Source organism: Crocodylus porosus, unplaced genomic scaffold, assembly GCF_001723895.1.
Source record: "Crocodylus porosus isolate Cpor-Errol unplaced genomic scaffold, CroPor_comp1, whole genome shotgun sequence".
Lineage (NCBI taxonomy): Eukaryota > Metazoa > Chordata > Crocodylia > Crocodylidae > Crocodylus > Crocodylus porosus.
Window position 1 is genome coordinate 1369276 of NW_017728948.1, and position 19047 is coordinate 1388322.

General features: G+C 45.6%; 1 protein-coding gene across 3 annotated transcripts in view; it reads right to left on the minus strand.

Annotated features, from left to right (window-relative positions):
- Positions 1–19047, minus strand: part of SFXN5 (sideroflexin 5) — a 209612-nt gene that overhangs the window by 23509 nt on the left and 167056 nt on the right. Inside the window, exon 14 of one of the 3 annotated variants that reach the window (XM_019552961.1) lies at positions 9375–9682. The exons of the other annotated variants lie outside the window; for them this stretch is intronic. Coding sequence (XP_019408506.1) covers positions 9647–9682 — 36 coding nt within the window. The 3' untranslated portion in view covers positions 9375–9646. Of the gene's footprint in view, positions 1–9374; positions 9683–19047 lie in introns of those variants that run through there. 3 annotated transcript variants of the gene reach the window in all.

A 19047-nucleotide genomic window follows, 5' to 3' on the forward strand; every position in this document is an offset into this window, starting at 1 on the left:
GTGCCAGGTGCTGCACAAAGAGCTCACTATCTAATACGAGCATCTCTCCAAACTATACATCGGGTCCAGAATAAGGTATCATGAAAAAACCCTTGCTTCTCGCACAGTTCCTGGATGATCATAGCTACAACTCTCCAACCATACTCATGTAAGCAAGGGTGGCACTGCGGGCATGCTGAACACACACAGTCTATCTTGCCATACTGATGGCAAAGAAATCTAGTAGGCTATTATCCTCTCTGGTAAGATGGTCTATTTACACTGGGACTTTTCTCAAGTTCTCTCTGTTCATATCCGACCTTTTTCTTCTAACTGACAAAAAATGAAAGCACGTGGTGAATAGGGACAAAACTGAAACTTCGGATCAAAGAGCATTTCCAGCTGAGGGCTCTGATGACACTAAACGTTGCTCCTCTTGTTAGGAATCACCAGGGGAAGGAAACAGGGACTGGCTCAAGCAAAATCCCTTGAAGAGGCTGCCCTGACATGAGACTATTGTTCTCATTGTGGCATATTTGCAAGCCTATGGATGTCAAGCTGGATCTGATAGTGTATAGAGGGCCTGAGTCTGCCCTGAGACGAAGCTCAAGGATGTTTGAGGAGGTTTTGCTTGAATGGGGAGGGCAGGATGAAGATGCCATTTTCATTCCCTTCTGTTCCTCATCGCAGTATCACAGAATCACAGACAACGAGGGCTGGAAGGGACCTCAGGAGGCCACATCTAGTCCAACCCCCTGCTCCAAGCAGGACCAGCCCCAACTACATCGTCCCAGCCAAGGCTGTCTACTGGGTCTTCAAAGGATGGAGACTCCACCAGCTCTCTGGGTAGCTTGTTCCAGTGCTTCACCACCCTCATCCTGAGAAAGTTTTCCCTAATATCCAACCTCAACTTTTCTTGCTGCAGCCTGAGCCCATTGCTCCTTGTCCTGTCACCTGCCCCCACCGAGACCAGCCCAGCTCCATCCTCTGTGCAGCCCCCCTGCAGGGAGGTGAAGGCTGCTATTCAATCCTCCTCGCTCTTCTCTTCTGCAGACTCAATCAGCCCAGTTCCCTCCTCAGCTCCCTGTGTGCTTAGCACAGTGGGGCTCTGCCCTAGTCAAGGCGTCCAGGTGCTACCCAAAATATCAAGAAAATCACAATAAACATGAGGAACAAAGGCAGCCATTGGTCCGAAGATCCCCCAAAATCACTGCTTCGAACCTCACACACAGTTACAAGCCACAGAAACCCAGAACCCCCAAAACACCCTGTAGCAATGGCATAGGAGCACAGGAAAGTAGGGCTAGAGAGAACCTCCCACAGTCATCTAGTTCAGCTCTGGTCATCCCTGACTAAACCATCCCACCCAAATGTCTGTCTAACCTGCTCCTGAAAACTTCCAAGGATGGAAATTGCACAGCTTCCCTAGCTGCCTGTTTCAATGCTTGCCCGCTCTCACGGTCCGAATGCGTCTCCTAATCTCCAATCCAAATCCCCCCATCTGAGTCATTGGAAAAAAATCCAGCTAGCTCCAGACATGGCAATGGGCCTGACCATGAGCAGAAGAGCAAGACCCTCTAGTTTTAGGTCCCTCTGCATTTTCTAAGTACCTGCTGGAGCACAAGTACACCACAGTAAAAAGGGTCCAGACTTAGCTGTGGCGAGGGTCCCAATGGGTCAGTGGAAGGGGGAGAAAATAAAGCCTTTGGAGGGTAGAAGGGGAATAAAAAAATCCTTCATAACCCCTACAGGTGACCAACGCTAAGACTGATAGACACCTCCCATGCTGGGTTACCTCTATGCCCTGACATGGGGATTGCAAATACTCAATTCTACACATGTACATGCCGACTGTTGACCCAAGAGCTCCCTGCCCTCCCTTCCTGGACTAATCTAGTTCAATTTTAAAGCAATTCAAGTTCTTTGCCCCCGGTACTTAGCTCAAAGCCCATCCCAACACTTCACTCCTCTGATAATTGAAAAAATATCTTCTACTTTCCAATCTAAATATAACCATGGCCAGCTTGTACCCATTTGATCTTGCACTGGTGCTTTTTTCAGCCTATGAAAAAAAGTCTTCTCCTTCCCAAAAGCTCACTCAGCAAATGTGTTTGTAAAAAGAGACTACTGTGACCATCCACATAGCGCTGGCTGGAGAATCTCACCTGCAGACTGCTCCATTAAGCCCAGCAATCTATGGCTAAATCACAGCAGTATTTTAGAAAGATGTTCAGCCTCCAGGAAAAGACTGAGTGAGGATGAATTTCTCTTTGACCCAGGGCTCGACTCTCCATCACTGTTAAGAATTTGCATCACACAGAATCATAGAAATGAAGGGCTGGAAGGGGCCTTGAACGATCAAGTCCAACCCCCCTTGCTCTGGGCAGGAATACTGCTGGATCAAATGATCCCAGCAAGGGGTCTGTCCGGTCTCTTGAGGACTTCCAAGGTTGGAGACTGCACCACCTCCGTGGGAAGTCTAGTCCAGATTCTGGTCTCCCTCCTGTAAAGAAGTTCTTCCTTGCATCCAACCTGAAACCATCTTCTAACAGTTTATGGCCTTTGCTCCTTGTCCTCCCTTGGGGTGCCCCAATGAATAGTTTTTCTCCCTGTTCCTAATAGTCACCCCGACATACTTATAGATGGCCACCAAGTCCTCAGTCTTCTCCTTCCCAGGCTGAACAGTCCAGGTCCCTTAGTCTTTCCCCATAAGGTCTGCCCTGCATTTCAGTCTGAATTATTTTTAACTTCAAACTTCCATCCTTTGGATCTTACATCTTTATTTGCTGCAATTACAAAGCCCTCAACTACTGGAAATTTCACCATGAAGGTAGTTACAGACTGTTAAAAACCCACCTCTTAATTTCCTCTTTGATAAACTAAACAGATTAAGTGTCCTAAGTCTTGTACAACAAGGCAAATTCTCCAGACCTCCAATCATTCATGACGATATCTTTTATTAGACCAACTAAATAGTTGTAAAAAAATTGTTCTTTGCAAGCTTTGGGACACAAAGCTTTCAAAGAACAATTTTTCCAACTATTGAGTTGGTCTAATAAAAGAGATGACATTTACCCAAAGAACCTTGTCTGTCCTTAGACCAACCTACACCCCCGAATCATTCATGATAGCCTTTTTTCTGAACCCTGGAGATGATAATCCTGAAACAATTTCTGCACTGCTATATTCAGTGCTATTAACTAGAGCCGGACAAAAACCTAATTTTTCATCAAAAACTGAAAACTGGAAAATTGTACAAAAAAAAAGGGGGAAAAAAACCTGTGGAAAAATTTGTTTCAGGTCAATTCTTTGTCTCTCAAAATAATAATAAAAACATTTTATCTTGACTTTACTGTTTTATCGACCCAAAATGAAAAATTTCATTTTGTTTTCAGGACTTTCCTTAGGCGGTTTTAAGCTTCCTTTAAAAAAAAAAATTTCAGATAAAAAATATCACTGCAAAACTAACAAGCTGACAAAAAATAAATAAATAAAAACATTCCCTTTTGGAAATGTTCAACTTTTACAAAATAATTTTTCCAGTTTTGCGCCTGGTTCCTATTACTTGCCAAACGTGACCTGACTTCACTCACAGTTTCAGTTGATCTGAAACTATGACTTTGGTTAAAAAAAATAACCATAGTTTCAGGTCAACTGTGATTTTGGTTTTAAAAAAAATCACCTGCCTCTAGGAGCCACATCTCCATTCTTCTACTCAATATTCCCCTTTTTGGACATCCAGACATTTTTTCTGACATTACCTGACCTCAGAAGCTCATGTTCATCAGGTTATGATCCCCCCAAGTCCTCTTCAGAGACACCGTTTTCTGCATTGTTTAATGGTATTATCCTGCCCTGGCAGTGGGGCTATACAAATGTCACCTCTCCCCAGACAGTCAGCTCTGCTGATAAAATAAGCTTTTGCTACCTTTGTAATCCTAACAAACACAATTTGCAAAATAAACCCAAAGATTTAGAAAAGTAATCTGGTGTTGCAAACATTTAGCTCTGCTCTGCTCTTCCTGAGTTCTGTGCAACCGAAGAATGACTATGATTTTTGTGCAGTCAAAAATCAAGTGAAAACTAGGAGCTGACATTTTCCAAGGGGAGCCTTCAAGCTAGGTAGGGGTGCCTTGAAGCTCTCAAGAAGTATCTCGAATCCTAAAAGGTTGAGACCCACTGCTTTAGAGACTACCTCATTCAGAGAGGAAGTGTTAAATACATCTGGTTCAAACTGTTAACTAAACTCCAGTGGGCAGTGCCACATTTCGCCTGCAGTGACATTTATGCAAGGCCAAAGAGCAAAATATGACGAAGATACTGGGATTGCAGGAATGTAGGATTCACAGCTGGGAAACATTTTCTGGCCAAACTTTTTCAGTGAAAGATGCAGCAGTGGCAATATTTCAGAAATCTGTTTTTAACGTTGCTGATTTTTTGGGTGCTAAAAATCTGAAAAAAGTCAAAACATTTCTTTTTTTGACATTTCCAAACTGAAACATTCCGGTTTTTATTTGAAATGACTTTTCATTGACAAATATTTTTCAATTGTATTAAAAAGTTTTAAAAACCTGCTTAAAAATCAAAACAAAATATTTCACTTGGGATCAAATGAAACATTTGACTGGAAACCCTTATTTTTTCCCAACTTTTCATTTGCCAAATATTAAAAAAAAAAAAAAAGTTGGTTTCAGATAGACACAGAATAAAACACTTTTAAAAATGTTCGTAACTGCACATGAAGCAGAAAAAAAAAAGTTGCTCGCCCAGGTCTAGAGACAATGGACGGGACCTGTTCCTGCTGAGTCTTTACTGCTGATCATGAGAACATGAGATGAGGATGTTTGTTGGATTAGCTGTTAGAAAGAAACAGATTTTTAACTCATTAAACCAAGCAAATCCAAAACATGGCATGAAGACACAACAGACCCAACAAGTTAGTTTTTGAGTCAAGTTTTCAAAGCAGACCCAAACTTGGAGATATTCCTAAACCCACGGTTGCTTTGAAAAGGCTGGCTTAAACATTTCAGACCGTTTCTACTGCACAGCTAAATCTTCTGGCCTGAGAGATGCAAAATTCCTGTAGACTAAACGTGCCAGAACCAGCAGTAAACCCCTCAGGGGAAGACTATATAGGAACAGGCACTAAGCCACGCAGACTGGCCCTCTCCACCACAGGCAAGAGACAGGAGCTCAAAGCAGTGTCTTCATTCCTGGGCTATACACGCATAAAGTCCAGATGACATCGCACAGTGCAAAATCAGCTACTTGCCCTGACCTCCGAGGATCAGCTGGATCTTTGTGCAAAATCTCACGTGTTGACCTTAGATCCATGTTACACGTAGAGTGAAAACCTGGAGAAGACGCTAATGTATTTTCACAGTGAATTTCCCCGGTGCAGCGTGGCTTCTTCTTTAAATAAATCATGGAAGAGACTGTAATGAATGGGCCAATGTAGAGACAGTCTATCGCCCTCGACCAGACGGATGTCAGGTCACTTCCCACGTGTATCATGGGCCTCAAACAGCTCACACTGAACAGAGATTGTGCACAAATCAAGGTCGTTAGGGCAGATCTGGATTCTACCCCTGCTGTCGTGGTGAGGTTTGGATGGATTGTGGCATGTGGGATAGTAACATGTGCATGGCTGTACCAGAGGGAAGGGTACCATGGATTTGCTGCTGTTTCCTTCCCAAACAAAAGCACAACCAGCTATGTGCTCCTGGGTCACTGCAAGAAGTGAGACTGGACCTCCGAGAAATGCAGGGATCAAAGGTAGCTGCACACCTGCCGGGTGCTGAGGCATTTAGGCAGTGATTACTCGCACTATGGAGGGTTTTAGTGACTCATTTCTTTCCAACGTGGCTTTGATCATTCCCCTTGGCTTGACACTTTAAAGTATGGAATTTTAAACAGAGGAGTGACATTCCCTAAGAGCTTTCAATACTCTGTGGTGATGGAGGGAAAGTGAAGAGACTTTTGAGTTTGCAAGAAATCACTGAGATGCTTTCTTTCCTCCCTTGCCACTGATGGCTAGAAACTAGCCCCCAGGTTCAGTGGTTGAAAGAGAGAGCTCAAAGGGCTCTTCAAGGGCTGAAGAAAGAGCCTGTTACATGGGGGTTTTCAGTGAAAACACCTCAATTGGCATCAAAGTCATCACACAACCTGGCCAGTGAGGCTAGTGCTGGCAACACAGTCAATATACAGAAATGAGAGTCCCTGCCCCTCTCCTGGACCCACTGGGCTCTATTTGACTTTTTAGAGCTGGTACCTGCAATGCCCACCCACCTGACCTTCGTCCGGATTCAGCCCCTTAAGGGTACAAAGCACTCCGCAAGCTGTGCACAGAGCCAAGCCCCGTACCCCGGTGAGTTGACATGCTGTGAAAGCCGTGAGACAGCACATCAGTAGAGACCAGGTTTGGACATCCATGGAGGCTTTGTGGAAGAAGTGGGCTCGGAAGGAAGGCAGGGTGTAGAGAGGATGGGAGGCCGTTCTAGTGGAAGCTGTTTCAAATTCAGCATGCAGCCAGGAAGCACTGAGAGATTCATCCTTTCCACTGTCCTTGGCAGAGTCTAATTGTCACCTTCCCTCCCAATTCCCCATACAAGCAAGAACTAAAAATGCTGCTGCATATTTCTGTGCCAGGGTCCTAGCACCACACACAGGCAGCGCTGGATTTCTGGGATGGATGTGCTACAACTGCCCTGGCACATTCAATGGGCTATAGTGAAATCCATGATCAAAACCCAGAATCGAATCTTGCCTGGTTTTGAGGCACTCAGCACACAACTGTACTCTGGGTGTACAGTACAGCCTTCTGCATTGTTCATGTGCTTTGACATCAAAAAGAGCCATGAGCTGGTAAAGGTGGCAATCAGACAACATCTAAATACTGTAAGGAACATGTGTGATTTATGGCACCCTGCCTCACAAGACCTTGGTGGCCGGGGAATTGCTTCTTTCTATAATCCATGGTGTATGGGCAGCGCGTGCTATTAGATGTTCCAGTTTGGTTGCAAAGGGACAACGTTTCTCTGCAGATCTTGTTTGCACAATGATGTACATCTACTAAGAGAGGAGGAACATCCTTTAAATCTCAGTTTACTTGGTGAAGTTCACTCAACTTAGTGGAAAGCAGGAGCAACAGAGAGGAAGTTGATGGCGTGTTGTGTAGTTACCTTGTGGAACTCAATGCCTCAGGAGCCAACAGGTTCAGAAAGGGATCCAACAAATTCACGGAGGAAGGGTCCACCAATAGTTAGTATATCGAGCAATCAGGGATGCATGTTTTATCATCCTGGAGCCAATGATAGCTGGTGTCAGGGAGACTTTGGCAGGAGACAGATCACTCTAGACACTACCTCTTCATTACTCTCCCCGTAAAGCAGGTGCAGCTCAGGCTTTTGGCCCTGGGGCTGGTGCACGGCCTGGATCATACTCTGCTTGCTGGTACTGGTCAGATGACACAGTGGGCCGGACCTGGCCCACATGCTGGGGATTGAACACACCTGCTCTAAAGTATCTATTGCTGCCACTGTTGGAGACAGGATCCTGTCCTGGTTGGACTGTTAGTATGACCATCTATGTCCTTACGAGAAATATTTGAGGCAGCTTTGCGCAAGTGTCACTAAATTTAGGGCTTGGCTTCCATCCAGTGAGTCATTATGTGCAAGGATGTATCATTTTGGCCACAGATGCTTAGGGTATAAATACACCACAGGCAATGGTATGATGGCAGCCTGTGTACCTAGGTACTGTGGGTCCTGATAACCTCATAGCTGGGGCAGCGAGGGGCTCAGTGAAGCTGTAGGCCCTGAGAAGCTGGGTAAGTACTCACATGCATTGTATAGCTTGCAGTGAACTCCACTTTGCTGTGGTCATAATGTTTAGTAGTATGTAGCTTAAAGATAGTTCAGGTCTGTCTATGTGACCGTAGTACGGCTGTACCCTTATTTAGGACTGGCTTATAGAAGTGCTACTCCTAAAAAACAAATGCTACTGAAGCATCAAAGTAGAAGCAGCAAAAGCTGAATCTCTGGGACATTTGAGCTCTCAAGATTTCAGAAGCGTGTTCTGTGCCTGGTACCCACGTCTGATGCTTTTGGCCACCAGCATTCATCTCCATCTGTTTGGAGGAGATGATGCTGGCTTCAACACTGGGTCAGACAGTAGAAAGCAGAAGCTTTAGGCAGGGAAGGGTTTTAACGTGGGCAACCTGCATAACCCCACTGGTGACATCTGTTCAGTGGAAAGTGCCGCGGTGACACGTCGGTGCCACATGCTTATGTATGCTCTGTCACATCTGCTGACTTTTCTGTGCAATACCTAGAAAACGTCACTGCTTGTGACAGAGCATGAAGTGCGAGATGTAGGCAGCACCGGGGCTGACATGAGGGGCATGCATATTAGGAACAGGAATATTCTCAAGACTCTTAGAAAACTGGTATAATGCAGCCCTTTATAAAAACTCTGGTTTGCTTCTGCATTAGGGAAGACTCAGCTCAGAGGGCTGGGTAAAAAGATTGGCTGCTACTCAAGGAGTCTGTAAGGTGTAGCCTCCGGATGGCTGGGGCTTTGGAGAGCAGAATTACCATCCGGTTGGCAGTGACCTTCTGTCTCTGAGCAGCACATTCATTTCTGCACTATAGAAGTGATTGATAATAGTAATGATAGGAGGTGTGCAAATAATACCTGGCAGCAGGCACGTAAGGCTGCATGGTAGCCTCACCCATTAAACATGTGTCTGCCTGGTTCCTGAAGACTGACAAATACCTCTTACATGCGTGCTCTGCACCCTGCAGATTTGTTATCCCATAACAGCTCAGCTTTTGGGTACCTGGTTTCATGTTTAAGACTTCCACAGGTTACTGCAGTAACTAAGTCCCTCAGTGGCTCACAAGGACACTGGTGGAGAAAGGCTAATGAAGCCCAGACGCAGCATTCAGGACTCACTCAGGCCCCCGGTGGCAGTGCCTCTGCTATTGGACCCTGGCTGCACTGAACCCTCTGCAGCCAGAAATCACAATGTGCTTGAACTTGGCTGTTTTCTAACCGTAAGGCAGTGCTCGTCTCCTTGCACCGGCCTACTCAGGGTCCCTGTAAAACAGCCCCTCTGAATCTTCTCCAAATGTGCAGCATCACCCTGGGACTGCCAATCCCACAGCATCCAAAGACCACGAGGTTGGTACATGGGAAACCACAAAGGGACAGACAATATTGTACAGGAAGTGGCACTGATGGTTCAATTAGTGGTGCTTCCTCCTCTGAATCCCTGTTGAACCAATGTGGACAATTATCAAGTTCCAGCTGCATGCTTGCAGCCCGCTAAGCTAGCTCCTTCGCTCCCATTGCATTCAGTTGGAGAGCACACTTCACTTCTGGTCCTCAGCTGGTGTGTAACGTTGGTAAAACAGGGGTCACATTACACTCCAAAGGTGGGTGCATTTCAAAGACAGGGCATGTGAGAGTGCCATGGGATAGCGCAGATTATATACTTGAAAATGCTATTTTAATATGATTCATTAGTCAGACATAACACGATACAATGGAAGCTTTCCCCAAGACTAATGAAATAACAATGTTTCAAGAAAGTGCCATTATTTCCTGAAGTGCTGAAGGATGGAAGAGTGAATAACAACTTCCTTTTCTCTCTCCATCTGCAGCATCAGCAGCACGTGGTTCTGACAGTGGCAATGTTTCCCTTTGGTTAAAAAGAAGCAATACAACCAGTTTAAGTCCACCCTAATGAGATGGCCAAACACAGGCTACATGGAGGGGGAACGTGCTCACTGCTGTTTAGCAGGAATGGGAAATCCCTGCCTGGCATACTAGGAAGGAAGGCCAAGGGAAGCAGGACAGATGCTATAGCATTTAAAGGAGGGTCTGAGCCTTTGCGGTGTTACTTCTGCTTGGATACGACAAAGAGGGAATAGCAGAAATGTATCACAAGGTCACAGGGTCTGAAAAGCAAATGGGGATGATGACCTACACTGCCTACTGCTGACGGCAGGACAACACCTCGGGCTTGGGAAACTGGATTTTATTATCTGGAAGCTTTCCACCTTAATCAAGTAGTCCAAGGGCAGGCAAGTTCAGAACAGCTGGGCTTCCCCTTTTCCCTAGCCTGATTTGTGGCCTTAATTCTTCACTTGGAGGGGGCAGGGCCATTGCACCTGCAGACGGTGCTCCAGCCACTCCTGATATACTGCAAGAGCCGGCTCTTTGAGGTAGGGACTGCTGAGAGGTGTCCTGGAGCAATAAGGCAATTAGCAGGCCCTGGAAAAATGGCTTCTTTCCCTGAAGTGCTTTTTAAGTATGTTTTCCAAGCCTCTTTAAGGGTTAATGTTTAGCTGTTTATCTTGAGATGTCGGATGTCAGCTCTTTCTTTTGACTCCTAATGGCTTATAGCCGTCAGGAGGTGAAGATTCCTCAAAAGAGATGGTGTCAGGAATGTTTTTTATGCCCACTAGCATCCACACACCTGCAGAAGCCTGTGCTTGCAGGAGGGATAGTTTACATACTTGAACCTGTATCCCAGGGACGGAGGTATAAACATGAAACCAGATCCCTTTCCCACACTGCTATTGAAGCCTTCTATGCAGCACAAAGGGGCTTGAAATAACACTTCAAATAACTGTTCTTCAAACTAAGTTTTGGTCCATGGGTCAAGGTTATAGGTTTGGGGCCCAATTCTGTACGGGGCTCAGAACTTTTCATTCTTGCTAAGTATACCTGCAGATTGGGCCTTGAAACAAAAGCCCACTCTTGTAAACAGGTTTCGGCAAGGCAGAGCAGCCCACTCACAGATCAAAGTCGTTCTGGGGGACGCGGCATAAAAATCTGGTCTCTGAATCAATCTGAACATTGCTCACTTGTCACGTTCTTGGGAGGAGAAATGTCAGCGTGCCTAATAACTGCATGGCAGGGTGCAAAGAAGTGTTTGTAAATCCAACCTCCTTGTTCAGTGGCTGCGATGTTCTCAGTAACTTTCAAAGAACAACTGATGTTGGAAGAGACATCTGCGATGACAAAATCCCTCCTCCTTTTCTGTAACACAGGCACAGCATGGACACACTTCCCATACGCTGGACACCGCGGAAAAGGGTGGCAGCTCAGCTTCCAGCAAATCCCATCCCTGAGTATCCTGATGGAGCTGAGGACTATATTGGTGCCAGATGTGGGGCTGATTCTGGGATGCAGACACCTGTTCTGGGATCTGGACCGACACAGCCTGCCAAGCTGCCATCAGAAAATATCTTCAGGCTGCTATTAATCTGGGTTGGATTTAAACTAGTGCTTATCATTCATTCCCCAAAAGGGAGACATTATACCCCTTTTGCCTTTGCTACTGATTTACACAGGAACATGCCCAGATCCTATATACCATGGTATAAAACCCAGAGACAGACATGCAGACAGAGCCCAGAGACAGCAGGATCTCTAGTCCTCTTGATCCATAAATGCTAACAGTTTCTTTCCAAGGTTTGCTCAGAAGTGTGATCCTACAACAATGAGGGCTTCATTTCAGTTGGAACAGGAATCAGAAGAGCAATGCACAGATTTCAGCAGGAAGTCTGGGCTCCCTAGGTTTCCACTAGTGCTAACCAGGCTCCAAAGAGAGAGTCCACTGGCTGCCCATGAGAAAGACTCCCAGGAGGGGTTTCTTCTGCAGAAGCAGGTGCTGTTTCTGGGACGTGAATGCCCACAGGTTGGCACCTGGGACGCCATCCAACTGAGAAGAAGAGGAGGAGGAGAAGGCAACTGGCGTGATAAGGCTGTGTTCCCCCTTTTGCACCCCGGCTACATCCTTGGAAACCCATTTTGAAATAACATCACATGGTATTGCCAGATAATGGAGGCAATAACACCGGTAAGATTTGGGAACAGCTCCCTAGACAAATCCTGCAGGCCAATCTGCCATTGAAATACAGCCACCTCTGGTGCAGGTTTCCGCACATGCAGGCTGGAGGCAGGATGGACAAGAAAGGCACATGCAGAGGCAGCAGGTGCTCAGCTCAGCTCAGCAGGGTCCCTTCTGCTGTGGAAGCTCAGGAGGGGAGAGAGGACTAGAGAGAATGGAGACCTCACATAGGAGAAGCTGAAGGGGATGGGCCCAGTTTGGAGGAACTGGGTATGGGTGGCACCAGAATGGGTACTGAAAAGTTTTCCTGATTCTTATGGGTAACAGAGCATCTTAATTCCTGGGAGAACTGAAAAAGCATGCCTATCACAGCTTGTGATACCAGTGCGCACATGGGTGCAGCCAAATGCTCTGGGGACTTTTGACTGCCATGAGTATTCAGAGCACCTTGCTTTGCCAATGATCTCCCAGACAGCCGCCCTCCAGAGCATCTCAATTAGAGGGAATTAGAGGCTGCACTGGTTAGAGGAATCTGCTCTACAGGAAGTGAGCTACTGTGATTTTTTTTGCCCTGGCTGATTTTGCAGCAAAGGTGTTCTGCAGATGCCAGGCTGTCGAGGAGCGAAGGTGTAAAGGGAAGGCCAAAGGGCAAGGACAAAGGAAAAGCAGCATGCCAAGTCTGGCTCCTCGGGAAATGCATGCTAGGCCTGCGAAGCCTGCCCTTGACAGAGGAACAGCTGGTGCAGATGAGAACAAGGAGCGGCGGAGCTGGGGAGAGAAGGGAGAGCGTCTGCATGAAGAACTCCACCGGTTTTTGCTTCTGTTTTGCCTTCATATTTAGGGGGAAAGTCAGAGGGAGGGATGGAAGGAAGGAGGAGGAAGTGGGGAAACCGAGATGTGAGACACGAGCAGCCAAAAACTCTCCTGCTTTAAATCACAGCTGATCAAAACCTTCCTGACCAGGGGACTACGCTGCTCTGAGGGCCCTGTTTTCCTGACACGCTCTGCAGCCTCAGGCATTGGTGCAACTCCCTCTGCCCCACCAGGTCACAGTTCTTTCTTTGCAGCCTTTCTCACATGTCTGACTTTGCAACATGCCTCTTACAGCCCCTCTTAATATGAACTAGCAACTGAGCAGAGGACTGAAAACACAGAGGAATTCATTGCTGAGGATGAAAAGTGCTTTGTCAAGGACTTGGAGCTGCTCTGTTAAGCCTGCAAGTTATGTCCATTTGACAGATAGGGAAGGTGAATCACAGCAAGTGTGAAGTGACCTGCTCAGGGTCACGCAGCGTCAGGGACTGACCAAGGAAGAAAACACCAGTCTCCTGTTGTCCCAAATCTTTTACTACTACACCACGACCCCTCCTAGAGGCTACTGGTGTAGACTGCATCAAAAGCACTGGTAGAGCTGATACATCCTTCCATCTATATTAGACTGTGTCAAATGTCTAATTAAAAGTATAGAGTGGCCCAACTGGAAGGACAAGATCTCTCCATCACTCAGACAAGTCATTGTCCCAATGTTGCCCCTCTGTCACTATACAGCAGACTGTGTCCTGCCAGCTCCTCCACATCAAATCTCAGCTCAGATGAAACCCATGAGTCACAAGCTAGATAAAAGCCATAAAGTCACATATCTGAGACCAAAAAACAAGCTTCACAACTTCCCCGTGAAAACCAATATTCCAGTATTCGCCTACTGCACTTTCCTTGGATTTCCATTCCCCACCTACGGTCCAGGATAAGCAGGCACCCTACATGCGAGTCTGATATGCTGATATCCAGCCTTGTTCCAGTGGGATGACATTCTTTTATGGCAAAAGCAAAAGCTATATCACTCCCCTTCCCTTCATTTCTCCACTTCAGGTGGAGGATCAGGCTGCTGCCCTTCACCTCACGAGGACCACTCATTTATCCTCCAACCTCAGAGGGGAGTTAGGCCACCTCTAGCTAATTGCTTTCGAAATGAACCTGTCACCAATCATCCCCCATTCGAAACCCAAAATGGGTTTCATTGCACTTCCAAATCCCAGAGCTTTTATCTCAGCCCAGCACAGATTGTATCAGCGGCAGGACCAGCCAAGATGCAGGGCTATATTCATCACTGGGGGAGCTTCAAATTGTAATTCAAGTCAGCTCATGAACTACAGCTGTAATCTTGAATTGATATAACAAAATAAAGCTATTTTGGTATACAAGTCACTGAGCTGGATTGTACTCTTACCACCTTGGAGTGAAGTCCCTTCAGACTTCATTAGCTGGCTGCATCAGACCAGAGAAGGAGATCTCCAGACAACATCTGAATGTTGTAGGAAGCCGCGCTTAAGTTTATATGGGTGTGTTTACACGTTCATTAATGTGCAGTAATTTAGATCTTGCTTAATGAAGTTCTAACTAAATGTGCAGTAACTTGTGCTATTGCGCAGTAGTGGCGGCACATGGTTTTTTTGTGATGCTTACTGAACAGTAACCTAATACTACTGCGCAGTAGCATATTAGCATGTTTTTTGCCTTGCATACCACCACACAGGAGTAATAGGCTACTATGCATTAAGTGTCCCATGTAGGCGCGCCCTGTAGACAGAACTCTTCCCTGGGGGTCCGAACCAAACCCCTGTCCCAGAACGACGCCAGCTGTTGGCACATGCAGCCTAGTCTTTTGGACGGCATATGCATTCAACGTTTTGAACAACAGCGAGTCATTAAAGACCACATGGCATTTTCCAGAGGAAGAGCTGCTTTCAAGGCCAACCTTGACCATAAGCAAAGGCTTTGGACAAAAAACTTTGAAACCAATTAAGGCTATCAGCATCTCAAGAATATGTCCCTCAGACCTGGAGGCAGAGAGGAACCACAGCATTTGTCATCACTTAGGCATTTTTTCCCCTAGCAACTGGCAAATTCTTTTCCTGACTCCTCATCCAGCTGGGATGAATTGGTGTGGAGGACCTCTCCCACCCTCAATGCAACACCAAGGGAGAGATGGTTTCTTGGGGACCCCCTGCTGCCTTGCATCTGATTTCCCTCCTAAGTATGGTCTAAGGAAGCTTCTCTAGGGCTATGGTTGTGACCTACACACAGCTCTTTTGTCAAGTGCCATTTCATTAAAAAATCAGCCTTTTAACTGTGGACACATTTCAACCTCACCAAATCTGCTAATTATTGACAGTTGGTGAAGAGGAGATTTCACTTGTTCCTCCTGTTAAACTGCATCTAATTAGTAATTACTGGTTCACTGTCATCTTTACTGCAATAATCCCACTGCACATTGGCTCATTAACCTTTTGCTTTTCTAATGCAGCCTGCCAACAAGATGAAGGCTAAAACAGATTGGAAAACAATAGCTCAGCCTTGAATTTTAGTTATTTTTCCCCTTGTCCTGGAGATCTGAAAGGAAGATTATTTTTAAGAGAAGAATTTCAGTTCCATTCAGTTGCTTTCTTGGGGATGGCTCGTCTTCCATCTACCCAGCTAACAGAGGCTTTTAATCTTTAGTGGGGCATGGGTGTTCAGAGCGTGGGTAGAAGGGTCTTCCTGTCACTGGCTCCTTTTCCAGATGCTTCAGTACTGTTTTTCCACCAGGGCTTGCCCTTATAATCAGCTTACAAAGCCTGCTGGGCCTAGGTTCTGCAGCAAGGCTCTTGAACTTTGTAGCTCTCTTTGTAGCACCTTCTTTAAAACTGAAAGTGATGGTACTACGTGAATTAAATATGAAAGTGGACAAAGAAATCTGTAAGGCAACCTGTGGGATGTTCATTCTGATATTGAGCCTAATTTAATTTACACAATACCCCTTTTTAGGTTTCGAAGTGGCACTGGCATTTGTACTGGTGATCATACCTGTGCTGAGGATGGCCGTGCATGGAGGCTGTAGGGTAGCACAGTTGGATAGAGGGAGGGTGTTTGGAATTTAGGGATAAGCATATTAGTTGGATGTTTCTGCTACAATCACCCAAGTGAGCCATTTACCGATGAGGCACAGATAGCTGTATTTAGATTTCAGAGTTAACCCTCTATTTTGAGATGAACGGGATAGTAACTATAAGCGAGAGCTATTGATTTAGGCTTGCTGAAGACCCAGGAAGACACCACTGCATTCTTTTACATTTGGCTTCTGTTTTTGTGGTTACCTTCCCAAACATAAAGGCTAGAAGCACTGAGAGTACAATCCTTCCCCCTGCAATCCTAGGGTGCAATTCTGTAGAGAGAAGTGGACTCCACATCTGCAGAATCTGGAACATGAAGGGCCCTGCTTTTAACCAGGCGTGAGCCCCAAACAAGTTTCAGATGCACTCACTTTTGTGATACTTGGTGGGTCGAGTTGTTCACTGCCTATGTAGTGCTTAGTCTATGGCTGCCTTAAACCTATTACAGTCATAAAAAACAAGGTCATGAGACAAAGGTCATGTTGAAATACGCAGCACAGGAAATAACCTGCCAAGTTTTGGTGCATGCTCATAAACCAAACACATCACTTGCTCAGACCATTTAGGGATGCCTCCCAAATGGAGAAACAGGACTGATGGGCTGGGCAGGAGAACGATTCAAGATTGTAAGGAACTGGCTCTGAAAAGACTTTGGGTTTAGAGAGAGGACCTGACGTGGAACAGTTCTAAACCTCATTAACCATTAAGCAGTGCTGAATTACATTTGTCATAAGTGGGGATTTACACCCACTCACAACTCCTTCAATAAATGCACACACACATCATTTCACGACTAGGGGGTCTGACAGGACTGGAATGCTCAAAAAATTAAGTCCTCAGTTAATTTTTCTTTTTCTCTTGAGACAGGAGGACTCTGGCTGCGCAGAGCGGAGAACTCACATGGTAATGAGCAATACCACTGGCTGCAGTGGCTTCCCTTCACTGACACCATGCGTGGGCAGAGCACATCATTCTGTTTTATCTGCTAATCAGCAATGAGTCATGTTTACCCTGTAGATAACATTTCGGTTGCTTTTAGAAGGTCACTCTCAAGTAATTTTTATGTTTGCAAAATTCCCCATTGTATGCAACTTTACTTTTCTTTTTGAAGGCAGACACTACTTTTCCTTACGATTTAAAAGACATGGCTGCTAACATCAACGTAACCCATCAAGTGAAAACATCACAAACAATACTTTCCAGTGATCTAGCACTTTTCTGAGCGCCTGTTAGCTACTTCCCTGTCACTGCAGTGCCAGGGCACTGGTGGTGCCCGCATCTTCCCTGTTTTTATTTACGGCGTGTTGAAGGGCATTCTTGGGGTTTGGGATATTGGTTCTTGTGGCTGTGGGTAAGGGTTTGAAGCAGTAATTATGGGGATTCCTTCATTTAGTGGCTGACTGCAAATCAAGGGGACTGGACTTGATGGCTCTGGAAGCCCCTTTAGTCCTATGTTCCTACATTTGCCTACTTTTCAACAATGGAGCTGTAAGGGGAGCATGATCTTTAGATACATCAGCAGGATTCTTGAGTAGGATTAGGGAAGATATATTTCCTCTACTGGAACCATGACAGGAATATGATGCTCAGTTTTGGTGTCCACAATTCAAAGAAGATAATGATAAATTGGAAAACGTTCAGAAGAGACTTGCATGAATGACTGAAGCGAGAGATACAGAAGCTCAACCTATTTAAACTTTTCAAAAAAAAAAAGAAGAAAAGATTAAAGGGTGACTTAAATAGGTAACAAAACCAAGCCCTAATGGTTCTTTCAGTCTAGTCAACAAACGTAGAAGAAGATGCCATTGGCACTGATGAAACTGGAAAAAGGCAAATATAGTGCCCACCTAATAAGAAAAGGAAGAAGGAGACTCCAGGGAATAACAGATCAGTCAGCCTGACCTTGACACTTGGGAAAAGCATGAAGCAGGTCCTCAAGGAATCTCGTGCGAAGCACTACAGAAGAACAGGGTGTTCATGAACAGCTAGGATTGATTTAGCAAAATCAAGTCATGCCTGACCAGCCTGACTTCCCTCTATGACAAGGCTGTGGATTGGTGCATGTGGCCTGGGGGAAACCAGTGGCTGTGACAGACCTTGGCTTCAGCAAAGCTTTTGACACTGTCTCTCATGACATTCTCATGAATAAGCCAAGGAAGTAGAGAGTGGATGAAAGTATTGTAAGGTGGACAGATAACTGGTTGGATCATTGGGCTTAATGATTGTGCTCAATGGGTCCATGTCCACTTGGGAGGAGGTATTGCATGGGGCTCCCCAGGGGTCTGTTCTGTCTTGTACTGTTCAACATCTTCATCAATGATTTGGAAGATAGAATTAAGCGTGTGCTTGGCAAATTTGAGGTTGACACTAAGGTAGCCAGAGTTGCAGATCCTCTGAAGGTCAGGGCGAGAATCCAGAATGACCTGGACAGACTAGAGAAATGGTCTGCAATCAATCAGATGAGATTCAATAAGGACAAGTTCACTGTCCTGCACTTGGGATGGAATAACTGTATGCACAAATGCAGACGGGGGAATGACTGGCTGGGTTGCAGCACTGCAGAGAAGCACCTGGGGATTGCAGTAGACCATAAACTGAATATAAGCCAAGACTGTGTTCTGGTCGCAAAAAAAGCCAACAGACTATTGGGCTGTATCAGCAGGAGAGTCGCTTGCAAATCACGGGAAGTGATTTTTTTGCTTTATCTAGCACTGGCAAGGCCTCACCTGGAGTATTGCATCCAGTTTTGCGCCCCCCGCTTCAAGAAGGATGTAGATAGATTGGACAGAGTCCAGCACAGAGCAACAAACATGTTTTGGGGCTTGGGAAGCAAGACTTATAAGGAAAGGCTGGGAGAACTAGGATTATTTAGTCTGAAGAAGAGAAGACTGAGGGGGAGTTGATAACAATCTTCAAACCCCTGAAGAATGATTATACAGAGGATGGAGACAGACATTTCAAGTTAGTTCTCTGCCCTCTGTTATACAGGGCACTGAAATATAACTGTGCCTTCCCGTTTCATAAATTACAAGTCATCTAAGAGTAGTTGACATTTCTCAAAAACGAGTACCCGTACCTTACCCAACGAAATTAGGCCTAAGTGACATCAACGGCAGTTTTGGCTGTACCCTTGTTTTGGTTTTACTTTACTAGCTACATTTCAATGCCACTTATTCTGTATCTCATTTTTGTCTGCATGCTGGTGGGCATATGAGATGCAGAATAAGTGGCATTGAAATGTAGCTTTTTATGAAATGAATCCTTCTCACTTAACAT